At 39.4% G+C, this 14,693-nt stretch overlaps 1 protein-coding gene and 1 long non-coding RNA gene across 2 annotated transcripts in view; one reads left to right on the top strand and one right to left on the bottom strand.

Annotated features, from left to right (window-relative positions):
- Positions 1-14,693, top strand: part of RGS17 (regulator of G protein signaling 17) — a 90,912-nt gene that overhangs the window by 55,360 nt on the left and 20,859 nt on the right. Inside the window, exon 2 of the mRNA XM_049653104.1 lies at positions 5,178-5,321. Coding sequence (XP_049509061.1) covers positions 5,203-5,321 — 119 coding nt within the window. The 5' untranslated portion in view covers positions 5,178-5,202. The remainder of the gene's footprint in view (positions 1-5,177; positions 5,322-14,693) is intronic.
- The window catches only part of LOC125938055 (uncharacterized), a 28,297-nt gene continuing 17,157 nt past the window's right edge, over positions 3,554-14,693 (bottom strand). The window contains exon 3 of the long non-coding RNA XR_007462590.1: positions 3,554-5,197. This is a non-coding gene — a long non-coding RNA (uncharacterized LOC125938055). The remainder of the gene's footprint in view (positions 5,198-14,693) is intronic.

Here is a 14,693-nt window from a genome sequence, read left to right as displayed (position 1 = left end):
TTTCCAATCACATTCCCATGCAAAGTCATGGATCTAGTTCATACTTTTATTACTTTACTATATATGTTATCCAGAAAAAAATAAAAGGTATTGCTTTCTATACTTATGAAAATTACGTTAATATTAATAAATATGCTAATAATATGTTACTATTAGGTCAATAATAGTTATATTAATAATAATACATAATAATAATAATATGTTAATATTTTGCAGCTATTTTTTCCATTCTGTGTTATTTTACCATCTCCCTGTTGAATCATATAGATAGATCTAAGTTGTTGATTTTAAGTGTGGTTTTACAGATCATCATATAAGGAGATTGCCATTTTTATTCACTCCTGAAAAGATGAAAATGAATGTTTCCCATTTAAGGTACCAAAAATACTGTAATTAATGCCTTCATATGTGTGTGTGAAAGTTTCTCCAGTGTATTCACGTGAGACTAGAATTTGTTAGCTCTGTAGCCGATATTATTCTTCCACATGATTGTATGAGAGCTTCTGTTTACCACATCTTCTCTCAAAATTGGTGCCCTGTGACTTTTTAACTGTGGGAAAATTGATTAGGGAATCATTGAAATTTTATTTGAATTTCTCTGATTACTGCTTTTGAGCATTTGTTAATCTAATTCAGGATCTTTATATTTTCCTCTTCTGTAAACTGCCGGCACATCTCCTTTGCCCATTTTTCTCTTAGGTTATTAGTATTTTTCAATTGTGACATGTTACTTACATATTACAGACAATAATCCTTTGTATCCTCTAGTCTGGTTCTCATTTTTAACTCTACTTATGTTATCCTTATTTCTTCAAAGGTTTTTGATAAATTAGACTATATCAAAAATAATGTTTTCCTTTTTGCTTGGTCTTCTAAGAAATCCTTTTCTGGCCTGAAAACTATAAAAGCTATTTTTGATATTTTCTTGTCATAGTTTTACCTTTGTGTGTGACACCTAGTCATCTGAAGTTTATTTGTGTGTGTGTGCTCTAGCTTAGAAATGTAATTGTTTTTCATATGTAAATCTAAGTGTATCAACACTACATACTGAATTCTTTGCTGAATGGTGATGGAAGCATCCTTTAATCATGGAAGCCACGATTGCAAATATGCCTGAGTCTGTGTCTCAGCTGTGTACACATTCCATTCTCCTGGTCTACTTATGTATTCCCATGCTAATGACATATTGTCATAATTATTATTGATTTATATTACTGATATGATACCCCCACTTGTTCTTGTTTTCAGAAATAGGTTGGTCGTTTTCAGCTCTTTATTCTTCCACATAAATTTCAGAGTCCCTATGGTGAGTTCTATGAATGATTAAATTAGAATTTGTATTACACTCATTGAATTTATAGAATAATTCGGGACAATTAACATTTTGAAGATATTCCATTTTCCTGCTTGAGAAAATAACCTATCTCTGTATCCAGGTTTATTTTATGTTTTTTGATAAGGTTTTATAATATTTTCATAAAGTTCTTACACAACTTTTGTTAAAAATACTACCAGTTGCTTTTTCATTTTTTAACTCATTTGCAGGTTGCCTTTCTTTCTTTGATATATTATAATTAGTTATTTGTGGTGTAATCGAAGTATATTGATTTTTGAAGCTTAACCTGGTATTCTTCTTGAACTATCTCTAATAACTTTGTTGAATCTCTTGGAATTTCTTTGTAGACAACCATGTCACTTGTAAATATTAACACTTGTGGTTTCCTTTCCAATCCTTATTTGCTTTTTCTTATTGTATTGCATTGGCTAGGGAATGAATAATTTTCAGTGTTGGATGTGATAGAGTTTGTTGTCTTTTTCTTGTCATTAATGAAATTGCTTGTAAAATTCACCACTCAACAAACATTTCTCTGTTATCTACTGTGTGCCAGGCATTGTTACAACAACGAACAAAACAGACAAAAATCTCTACCTTTCTGGAAGTTATTTTCTAGTTAGTTAGACAAACAAGGGTGGATAGGTCATGCTGAGGGTGGAGTAAGGGAGGTGTAATTTTAAATAAAGAGCAAGGAAAGTTCCCCTGAAAACGTAATGTATGAGTAAGGATGAAGTTAAGCACTGAGTGCAGAACAGCCAGTGCAAAGGCCCTGACACAGGATTGTACCAGGCATGGTTGAGGGGCAGCAAGGAGGCCATTGTGGTTAAACAGAGTGAGTGAGGAGGAGAGGGAAGGACATTCACTCAGAGAAGTGATGAAGGACCAGATTGCAAAAATGCTGGCTTTTACTCTGAGTAAAATGGGAAGCACTGAAAGATTTAGAGTGGATTAAGGTGGAATAACCCTTGCTGAAATCATCTACTTAGGTTTTAAAAGACTCACTTTGGCTGCTGTGTTGAGACTGGAATGGATTGAAATAGGAAGAGAAAAGATGAGGAGTAGTAAAAACAGAAGAGGGGTGGGTGGAAGGGAACAGTGAAGAGGGCTTACATTTGCTGATCTGCTGACGTGGGGGTCTGAATGAAAGAGAGGAGTCCAGGATGATTCCACAGGTTCCCCCCCACTCTTGGTCTGAATAATTAGAAAGATAAATCTTTTCATTTACTGAAAGTGGGAGAATTGTGGGAGGAACAGGTTGGTGGGGGAGGAAGGCGTCAGATTGGAACATGTTGTGACTGAGATGGCAAGTTGAGAAAACCAAGTAGAGACATCAGGTAGGTAGTTGGATATATGAGTCCTGAATTCAGGAAAGTCATCTTTACTGGACTTGTAAATTTGAGAATTCTGAACTGGAAACAGGTAGATCCTGTAAAAGTTCATCCCAAAAAATGACAGAGAAGAGTTCCAGGGACAGAATACTGTGGCCAACCAAAATTTGGAGGTGAGGGAGATGAAAATGAAATAACAAAATAGACTGAGAAGTGACTAGTAAGATAGAAAGCAAACAGGTGAGGGGCGCTCAGTTGGTTGGGTGACCGACTTCGGCTCAAGTCACGATCTCACAGTTTGTGAGTTCGAGCCCCGCGTTGGGCTCTGTGCTGACGGCTCAGAGCCTGGAGCCTATTTCAGATTCTGTGTCTCCCCCTCTTTCTGCCCCTCCCCTGCTTACACTCTGTGTCTCTGTCTCTCAATAATAAGTAAACGTTAAAAAAAAATTAAAAAAAAAAAAAGAAAGCCAACAGGTGAGTGTGGTACCCAAGAAGGCAAGAGAAGAAAGCATTCCAAAGAGGATGGAGTGGTCACCGTGTCACAGGTGCTGATAGGCCCAGAGATTATTATAAAAGGACTCTTAGATTGAACAATTTGGGGACGTTATTACACATATAAAAACAGTGTTAGTGGAGGGAAGAGCAACCCTTCTACTTCCCTAGTTTATGTAGTCTTAAATTTAGTTCTTGACTATTCTAAACAGAGAAACATGGGGTTTTTTTACTTGAGATAGTCAATAAGTTCAACATCAGAGTTTATCAATTTCAGTACTTAATTGCTTCTTATATTTCATTCCTTCCCTCTGACTTTGTTCTCTTCTGACCGAAGTAGATTATATACCTGTTAACCATTTAACTGGAAATGCTATAAGAATACATAAGCGTTGACCCATGAAAATTTTTTAGCTCCACCCCTTACATGAACATAGAAAAAAATTTTTAATATGTATTTTATTCTCCAACTTAAAAAAAAAAATCAATGCATGAAAACATAATTTTGAATGCATAAGCTTACAATGCCAAAATAAAGTACATTATGGTTTTAATAAGTATTGCTGTCAGTCACACATGACATTGTATGTATATGATTTACATACACTGCATATTATGAATAACATCATGCATCTTTTCTTTTTCTATGAGGTCATGCTATATTTGATATTATTCTACTAAAACAAAGCTTTATTTTTTTTTTATACTCAACAAAGTGCTAGGTCAGGATTGGTCTTATAAATAGGTGACAAGCCATTTGGCCTGCTCTGTAAGGTCACAGGTAGTGTGCATCCTGTATCCTGATGTTTATCTCATTTGACATGATATATACATTCCACCAAAGTAATTTCCCTGGATTTGAGGACTTTTCATCTTTCCACAGTTCTCTACTGACTGAACACAAATCTAGGTGGTGGAGGAAAGGGTGGTATTGCCTTTGCAACATGGACTCCTAAGAGAGAAAAAGGCACTTTGCCAATATTATCAAGATTAGGCCCCCACAGGGTGAGTCAGATGTATCAAAAAGGAAAGGGGATGCAGTGTTCTGTTTTGTTTTTTTTTTTAGGTTTATTTATTTATTTTGAGAGAGCGCAAGCACGGGAGGGACAGAGAGAGAGGGAGACAGAGCATCTAAACCAGGCTCTGTATTGACAGCAGAGAGCCCGATGCAGGGCTCCAACTCACTGACTGTGAGATCATGACCTGAGCTGAAGTCAGATGCTTAACTGCCTGACCAACTGAGCCACCCAGGCGCCCGCCCCCAGATTCAGTGTTTTAGAAGAAGCTGAGAGAAGACCAAAAACAAACTTGATCTTCCTCACAATGTTACATAGTTAGAAACACCCCCCCCCAACCTGATTTGGAAAGCTCAGTTAACCTTACTGTAAACATCAGTGGAGAAACAAGTTACGTACACCTGCCACAATCATTTAAAGGTGTTCAGGAAGGGAAGCAGATGAAATCATTCTTTAGTAAAAAAAGAAGTTAAATTTTCAAACTTTATCATATTTACCTTACCAATTGATTTTGATTATGTGGCAACATTGTGACAATAATTTTATGTAGCAGACAACAGTAGGTAGAAGTTTGTCCCAAGAAGTGTTTAAGATATTCTCTTAAAAATGTTTTCTTGGGAATTTTTATTTGACTGCTAAAGCTTATTCATTTTTACCTTTTCTTTTTTTTTTTTTTGAGTTTATTCATTTATTTTGAGAGAGAGAGAGAGCAAGCACGAGCAGGGGATGGGCAGAGACAGAGAGGGAGAGAGAGAGACTCTCAAGCTGGCTCCATGCCAGGCTCCAGTGCAAAGCCCGATGCGGGGCTTGAACTCACAAACCATGAGATGTGACCTGAGCCGAAACCAAGAGTCAGATGCTTAATCAACTGAGCCACCCAGACGCCCTGTTTTTATCTTTCCTTAATTTATCTGCTCCCCCTAATTAAATTATGTTCCCTTCAGCATAGGCAACTTCTCTTTCCCTTACGTATTTCATACCTTAACGTCTTCTCTCTTCTTTCAGCCAGTTGGGTACTGAAGCAGCTGAAATGCGAAAAAGACAGCAGTCACAAAATGAAGGAACACCTGCTGTGTCTCAAGCGCCTGGAAACCAGAGGCCCAACAACACATGTTGCTTTTGCTGGTGCTGTTGCTGCAGCTGCTCCTGGTATGTGGCTTTCTCTGTGTGACACTCCCCTGAGCTGGGTCCTAACTGGAATGGATACGCATGTTCATTCTTGGTGTCATAGAAACTTCTCAGTCTGTCTCCTTTTCCTCCTTTACAAGTAGGGATTACTGGAGACCATCACTGGGAATAGAATATTTCCCCAGAACCTACACTTAAGTTGATAGTAAGGTAAAGAATGAAAACTTATTTTATATCCTGTTTTTCTCCATCCATGCTTCTTAAAGATGTGGGTAAAAATAAGATTATGGGTATGTATTTGTTTAACCGTAAAGAATGTTCTCCAGTGTTCCAGAAGGTGCGAGACTGTTAAGACAGTATCTAGCAGTACTGTACATCATATTCGATGTTGTGCTTTAGCTATATGGTATGTCACAGAGTGTTGATCATTCATTCACAGAGCCACAAAACCATGAGTCTGTGTGGCACTCGCAGCTACAGACTCCTGATACAGGACAGAGTATGAAGTCTAAGTCAGTCAACTAAAAGCCAGAGAACCTGCTTTCCTTTGTGATTTTATCACTGACAGGTTCTGTGACCTCATACAAATGTTTAATTTCTGCCTTTTGGTTTTTTCATTGGCAAAATGATGGAGAGTTAGCCAAACTGATTCCCAGAGTCCTGTCTAGTGCTAAATTTCCATGATTCAGGCACCTCAAAACACCTGCTCCAGTACCAAATTCTCAAAGTGCCTTCAAACAAGAAACTCAGCAAGACCCAGAGTCCTAAGATTTATGCACATGAGACTCCCCAGGGGATGCTAGACTTAATGGAACTTTCCATAGAACTGTAAGTTTTGGGGTCCCTTAAGATCCAATTTACAAGTGGATCTTCTGGATCTCCCTGCTTATTTCAAAACTCTGAAGAAATGCCCAAATGCTTGTACCATCTTCTTGTGTATGATTACTACAGTTTCCTGACATCCATTGAGGTTATTGTTATGATATGGTGGCATAATATTCAGTCATTATGGCCAAAATAGAAGATGAAATGTATTAAACTTCACTGGTAGCCATGGTGTTGAAAAAGCTCTGTCCCCTCTACTAAACTTCATTTCCAGAAAACCATCAGACATTTCAGTAATTTGGAAGGTTTTAAAGTAGTTTTTATAAATATCAAAATTGCTTCCCAGATGATGATTCTTTGTTAGGGAAAGTCCTATCTGACTCCTTCCCTTTCATTTTTAAGCCTTAACTATTTCAGATGGAGGAAATAGAGTTCTAGAGGAGGGAGCTATTTCAATAAAATTGTATATATTTTTTTCCTTTATTACTCCTAAAAAATATTTTTTTTCCCTTTATTACTCCTAAAGAGATCATCTAGCTCTGGCCTGAATCCATGAAGTAAAGGGTAGTGATTTAATATGGTGTTTCAGAAGTCAGACTGCCTGGGTTCAAATCTTATCCTCATCATCACTATCTGTTGACCTTCAACAAGTTACATTATCAATGTCCTCAAATTCTTCATACATCAAATTACAGTAATAAGAATCCCTGCTTCATAAGGTTGTTATAAACATTGAATGAAATAAAACACATACAAGCCAAGAACAGTGCCTAACACATAAGTATGTGCTTAAGAATTAGCTTGCTGGGTTATAGCACACTTCATATTGGAAGACTAATATTTGAAATAATGTATACATGTCTTTAAAAGATCAGCTTATGGATATAATATAAAAAATAATCTTGGAAAAGGAAAGGAATTTTATTGTAGATTCTGCATAAGACATCACAAATACATTGTTACGTGGTGTTGACGATTATACTTATATTTCTTATTTATACTATGCTGTGTTCTAGAAATCATATATGATTTTATTTGCCTGATAAAACTTATTTCTGAATTGTTTCAGGATTAAAACACCAAAACAGATAAGAGTACTGAAGTTTTGTTGTGCTATATTTGTTTGCTGTCGAACATATTTGGTTATATTTGCTTTTATCTGGCTTACATATATTTAGTGAGACTTGCTTTTCTTCATTCTTAAAGGGCACATTGAATAACAAAACATTCAATATGAGCTTATGAACATCAAATTGTCACAGACCACAGACTATGGATGGAGAACAAAGCAGCTTTTGGAAGCTGCCTTAACTCTCCACACCTCTAAGGTGATGTGTATTTGAAGTCATGCACTTGGCACATTGGATGAGCGCTCTGTGAGGCTCTATGAGTTCTGGACTAACGTGTAATTGTCAAGAACTGTGTTTGTGAGTAATAAGTCGCGGATGCCTCAGTCTAAGCCATAAAACACACAGTCTACAAATTTATAAGTCTTCCGTATGTGATAAATGATAGGTAATTTCTAACATGAACAACTTGAAAAAAATGAAAGTTAAATTGCTTTGAATTATGAGTTTTAATTGTGACAATGTTATCTCATTGCAAATGAGAATTTCCTTAATATGTGCATTTAAAAAATATCATTATTTTTATATTTTGAGTTTAAGGAAAGAAAATGTTAAAGCCTTCTTAGAGTGGAAAACAAAAGAAAGAAGTGTTCTTCAAAATTTCCAGGCTAGGTCAGAGGAGCAGAACAGAAAGAAACACTAAAAAATGTTAATTTAGGGACCAAAATAAAGTTAGAAATCAAAATATGAAGGAACTGTCGTTTGTAAATAGGAGCAGTTGTCATGTAGCTGGTTTTACCTCCTTTTAAGGAAATAGAATGCTAGGAAAATAAATTTCTGCATCTAGTAATAAATACAAATACCTCACCCTAGCCTTACATATTATGAGTTTTTTAAGCAACACAGTATTTCCCTCAAATTTATATTTCTCTTTCATATGTCAGTGTCAGCTCCTCTCCCATTTTTAAACTTATTCCTGTCTTAATAAAATTACCACTGTGCTTTATGTTGGGGGATGATACAGAGATCAAGTACAAAATTGATGAATATTTCCAGTTTCCTTCCAAAACCTAAAAAGTTGGGACTTAATTCATAATGACTTGTTAAGCTGATCTGTTATCTGTCGCTTTTAAGAAACCACTTCTGTCCCCAAATCAGTCTGTTTCCCTTCTCTCCCCACGGCCTTACATTGCAAGAGGAGAAAACAAGGGAATGTGGTTTAGAGCATGTAAGCTGTGTTACATAAAGAATCATGGACATCTAGTCTTGGCCATAAAATGAACAGCATATAAATTTGCAAGTCTTTCCATGCATGGGACTAAGTTGTTCCTGACCAGGAGGAGAGAGAATTTTGTCAAGACTTCCTGTCTAAAGGTTCAAGGCTACCACTGTGAAAACTTAATTTATATCAAGATTCAGACAGAGGTCGTTTACTCTCTTCCCTTTTCTTGATGGGAAAGAAACCTTTGAAAGATATGGGCTCCTCCCCCACAGAACTGCTGTCTCCAGGACAGTAGCGGGCAGTGAGGGCTTTCACACACATGTGCACTGGAGACAACACCTGTGAAGGTGCATTGCAAAGTACAACCTGCTGTGGGCTTACGAAAGCAAGGTGCCTCAAGAAGGAGATGGAAAGGTAGAGCTTTCAAAATGTATTTTGAGCTTAAAGCTAATGTCCAAACTGTCCCACAAACCCTCTCCTAACATCAGAGTTTATGGTAAAATAACCTCGACTGTTTTTTCCAAAGAAGTCTTTAATTTTTTTTTAACATTTATTCATTTTTGAGAGACAGAGAGGAACAGAGTGTGTGAGTGGGGGAGAGATAAAGAGAGAGGGAGACACAGAATCCGAGGCAGGCTCCAGAGTCTGAGCTGTCAGCACAGAGCCCGATGCGGGGCTTGAACTCACGGACCGCAAGATCATGACCTGAGCTGAAGTCAGACACTTAACCGACTGAGCCACCCAGGCGCCCCGCAAAGAAGTCTTTAGGTATGAATCCATCCCTGTTTTAATTCCTTGTTGCTCCTGGTGGTGTCCTATCAAGCAGGACAGATTTCCATGTTCAATCATAAAAAATCAGAACTCAAGAGACTTCAGCTCTTATCTCTCCAAAGTTTCCTAATGACTTCTCATGCTGTTTGGTAGAAGTAAGGGGATAGCTCCAGGGGAGTTGGCGGCCACAGTATTTCTGGCCACAGCCCTGGGCTCCCCTCTTGGCAGTTTCCAAGGGGGTGGTTCTGTCTTTAGCTGTTTTACATATTAGACTTAGGTATAAGCTTTTGTTTGAAAGAAAAAAACGGCTGTGTTAAAAAAAAAAAAAAAAACTGTCTGGAAAATGCGGTCTCTAAGGTTCCACCTAAGGAAACTGAAGGCTTGCCTACTCTCACAAGGCTCATTAGTTAACGAAAGGCTAAAATTCAAGTCATTTAACATCCAGTCTGTCGTTTCGTCCACTTGAAGGTGACACTTCCAAACTTTTCATTTCCAGGTTTGATATGAACCATTTCCAAAGCTTTTTAGTTTCCAAGTCGAATTCAGAATCTCATGCACTACTATGTATTGCCTACAAGATTTGGGCCACTGCATCAGATACTCTTCATTCTTCTCAGGAGAAACTGTCCCTCAGACTGAAATTAGCGAGCCCTGTGAAAGCTAAAATCATCTTCCTTTTGGACACGTGATTTCCCAGAGTTCCCAGACCATGGGCTATATCGAAGTAAATGTTAAGCACTTCATAAACATGTTTTCAGTTGCCCCTCCCTCCATTTTTAGCTAGTACCACAGTCTCTGTAATTCAGAACAGTCCAAAAATAATGTCCTGTTTTATACTCTGATGCTGTCACACGTTAGCTCTCTGCCAATGAAAATACTACGGTGCATGCTTTAAAAGCCAGAGGTTATTTTTCAGAAGGAAAAACAAAATCCACGTCTGCTCCATGGTAAAGAAACCACCCCCTGGAAATAAATCTGCTAACACATGTAAGGTGAATCATTTCATCTGAGGCACCAGTGAATAAACACTTTTACCTGTCACCCTCGCAGACCTGATTCATGGTACGTGGGAACTTGAGTTATGTGCCTAGGATTTCCAAAGTACTTGTAACCAGTCCCCAAAGTATCGCTTACAAACACTTCTACAATTTTGAAACTCCATCTCCCCATGGCGTAGTGAATTTCCTCAACAGTTTCTAGACTTACATAAACCTTAAACTTGTGCCATCAAAAGACATCTACTAAAATGAACCCAGGTTTCCCAGGCCATAGCCACAAAAAACCCAAAAAGTGGACATTAGGACCATGGACCATCTATATGTCACACATTTGTGAATTCTCTCATTTACAATTTATTGAATGCCTATTATTGCCCCGTACAGTTGTACTTCTTTAGCTTTTGCCACATTCTCCCTGCCTCTTCATCCACAGAGAATAAATTCTCAAGAAGCAGTTGAACCTGGAAGGTCACCCTCTAGAAAGCTTGGTATTCAGACTGCCTCTGCCGGGTCTGTGTGACATATGACCAGAAGGCTACGTATTGGAAAACTGCCAGAATTAGAATACCTCGATCCTTTTCCATTGAAGGCATACCATTGGTACTCTTTTTGACTCTGTGTTTACTATAAAGGCATATTTTTTGAGTATCACATAGCAGTGTTTAGATCATCAGTGGAAAGATGGGTGTGTATAAGACAAAATAATAGATGAAAATGTTATGCCCAGTCTCATTTAGAAGAATAGAAAGAATGAGCCAGAAAAGGGCTGGAGAAAGGAGGTTAAATTAAGTCAGAAGGAGGCAAGAGCCAGCTTAAAAGGATAGCCGATTCAGTGAGGAACGAAGGAAGTGTCCTCCTGAGTGCTGGGGACACCTGTGAGGACACCTGTGGCATGATTTCCCTGAAGGGGTGGGTAAGTAAGAAGGAGAGTCTATGGCGTGAGGAACCTGGTAAGGAATCACAGAGCTTTTAAGAGGATACAGAGAGGTGAGGAAGGGGAAAGTCAGGTGGCATAAGCCTAGAGAATGCAGAAGAGGAATGCCAGCCCCCCCCCCGCCCCCCGCCACACCACATCTTGCCCTGTGGGAAATGGGCTACAGAAGAACACAGGAGAGTGTGTGTGACATGGAAAGGAAGTTCCAAAGAAAACAAGTATCCTCAGAATGAGAGAGAGAGAAGCCTCACTCTGGTGAAGAAACCCAGGGGCTGACAGGAGAAAAGATACTCTAGGTACAGAGGTTGGGAGTGCGTTCTGAGACAGGGCCCTGCAAGGACATGAGTGGGGTATGCTGGCCCAGATACCCCAGTTGACTTCAAGTCGTTTTAGGTTCAGACTCGGGGAGAATCTCTTGAATCTCAGCTGACTCACTGTATGTGGTGATGTGGTGAGAGCCATCTGGGTCTGGATGGGCCAGGATGTGGCAGACTTCTGGGATGACCTTGGCATTGGGTCAGTGCTGTTAATACCTATGGCCATGCCTCCCACCGCCCTGAACAAAGCTGAACACATGGAGGGCCAGGTAGACTCCCCAGCTCATTCTGCTGGTTTTCCTACTAGTGATTCTCCTGTTTAACATGTGTTTTGTTGTTGTTGTTGCTGTTGTTGTTGTTGTTTTAGGTTAATAACTTTAAAATTTATTATGTGGATATATATAGTTGAATTCATAAAAGCTCACATTAGTCAGTTGGCACTGAACATTTTTGTAAACATATACACTGTTTCATACTTGAAAACAGCCGAAAATAAATTGGCTTGTAGCATGTTATTTGACACATAGTAGGTGTTTAATTAATACTAGGATGTGAAATGCAGGATTGAATTTGGACTTATGAAAATGTGTCGCAAAAATTATTTTTAAAAACTATAGGCATAATCTCTCAGGCCTTTGTGTAATCGTGGGGCAGGTAATGCTTTTAGATTTCTAACACGTTTCTTCTTACGCACCATTTTCCTTCATTCTCTCTTGCACACGTGCATGTGTGTGTTAGGAGTAATAGTGGTAGCATACTAGTAGTAATTGGTAGTAGAGAGGGGTAAGGGTTCTGGAACAGAGCACGAATACTCTAGCATTCCTAGGGTCTAAAGTCAAGAGGACAAAACAGAAGGCTGAAGTAATAGGCAGTGACAAGCAATAAAATGCCTTTAGTGTCATATTAAGGAGTTAGGACTTGATACTTTTTGGATATAAGACGTGATTGAAGTTTATTAAGTAAGGAGGAGACGCAGTCTATTGCATGTGTTAAGTATACCCTTCCGGAGGCAGTGGAAATATATGGAAGAACAAGACAAAAAACCAAGGAGAATATTAGGAGATTTTGTAATAGCCTCAGTGAGAGATGTTGGGAGCCCAAAATAAAGAGATGATTTTAAAAAGGGACACCTGGGTGGGTCTGTTGGTTAAGCCTCAGACTCTTTTTGTTTTTTAATTTTATTTAAATCCAAGTTAGTTAACATATAGTGTAATAATGATTTTAGGGGTAGAATTTAGTGATTCATCCCTTATATATAAGCCCCGTGCTCATCCCAACAAGTGCCCTCCTTAATGTCCATCACCAGTTTAGCCCTTCCCCCCACCCGACACCCCTGCAGCCAACCTCAGTTTGTTCTCTGTATTCAAGAGAATCACCATCTCTTTTTCTCTTACAGCCTCCGATTCTTGATTTCAGCTCAGGTCATGATTTCAGGGTCGTGAGATGGAGTCCCACATCAGGCTCCCTGTTGAATGTGGAGCCTGCTTGGGATTCTCTCTCTCCCCTCTGCCCCTTCCCCACTTGCATGTGCACTCTCTGTCTCTCTCAGAAATAATAATAATGGTGATAATAATAATAATAATAATATAGAGTAAAAGGACTGGAGAGCTTACCAATTCAAGAGACACTGGATGTACTGCCAAGAATTTACACTAGACGAGGGGCACCTGGTTGACTCAGTCCGTTAAGTGTCCAGCTACGGCCTAGGTTATATCTCAAGATTCACAAGTTCGAGGCCCGTGTTGAGCTCTGTGCTGACAGCTCAGAGCCTGGAGCCTGCTTCAGATTCTGTGTCTCCCTCTCTCTCTCTCCCTTTCCGCTGCTCATGCTCTCTCTCTCTCTCTCTCTCTCTCTCTCAAAAATAAATAAACATTAAAAAAAAAGAAAAAGAATTTGCAATAGATGAGAAACAGGAGGGACAGATAACTCCACTTGCTCCAGGGGCTGGGTTGATGGGGGCCCCATCAGATGAGAGGACACATGAATAGGACGGTGGTTAGGGCAGGGCATGTGATGAGCGAGCCCAGCTCTGTGTAAGGCACCCCAGGAGTTGGCTGTGGAATGAAGCTGTGAGCTAAGGAGGGACACCTCGGGGAGTTCCAACACTGAAAGAGAAAGCAGTGGCACTCTGCATACACAGAGCGCAGAGAGGAGACTGTCTGAGGGTGACACAAAACACACAGCCCTAAGCTGGCACAGAAGCCACGAGACGAGTCGCACAGACAAGACACTGGCCGATGTTGCTGATGCACAGCACACCGGGGAGGTCCAGTGGGATAAGAATCGTGGAGTATCTTGTCACCTGGCCAGCTGGGAGTGGGTCCGTGAGCTCTGTGAGGATCCTACTTCTCTTGAAGGTGCACGAGGAGGAAGGATTTAGAGAGAAGAGCTGCAGACTGAGAAAATGAGTACACTCCTCTTCAAAGGCCGGGAGGCACCCTCATCTTTCAAGGTGAAGGTTCAGTTTGAAGGAAGCTGGGATTCCCTTCTTGACTCAAAGCACAATTATTCAGTTTCTAAAACATTAGGGAATTTAGCACTTTCAAATCCAGACAAAATTTATTAACTCTCTGTACAGTATTTAAGAACTTCCCCTCCAGGGGCGCCTGGGTGGCTCAGTCGGTTGGGCGTCTGACTCCGGCTCAGGTCATGATCTCGCTGTCTGTGAGTTCGAGCCCCGCATCGGGCTCTGTGCTGACAGCTCAGAGCCTGGAGCCTGTTTCAGATTCTGTTCTCCCCCTCTCTCTACCCCTCCCCTGCTCACGCTCTGTGTCTCTCAATAATAATAAATAAACGTTAAAAAAAATTTTTTTAAAGAACTTCTCCTCCAGCCTCCCCAGAGCAATAATACAAAACACACAGTTACATGTTGGCTACCCCTACCCTATCCACAAAACGTGGTAGCTGTTACATCTGATTGAAATAAGTATTCACTATTTTTGTTCCTCTCATTAAAACCCTTTATTATTTCTTGTAGATCTGGTTCACTTTTTCATGGTGTGGGCATGGTAGACCTGTTAAAACATGCCTGCTATTTTGGGATGTCATTCAGGAATTACTTGTTCCTTGTCAGATACAACAATAAAATCCACTTCTTGTGAATATGAAATTTATTGTATCATAGTCTGCTTAATTGGGTTCTATAAATATTATAAGTTCCAATGCCATGAAATTCATATCTCTGTATCAGATGTCAGTACACTGTATATCAATGTTCACTTCATGCCTGGAAGCATGGATTCCTAACTAGAAAGCAAAT

The sequence above is a fragment of the Panthera uncia genome (assembly GCF_023721935.1).
Source record: "Panthera uncia isolate 11264 chromosome B2 unlocalized genomic scaffold, Puncia_PCG_1.0 HiC_scaffold_24, whole genome shotgun sequence".
Taxonomy (NCBI): domain Eukaryota; kingdom Metazoa; phylum Chordata; class Mammalia; order Carnivora; family Felidae; genus Panthera; species Panthera uncia.
This window is presented reverse-complemented; position numbering and strand designations above follow the sequence as displayed.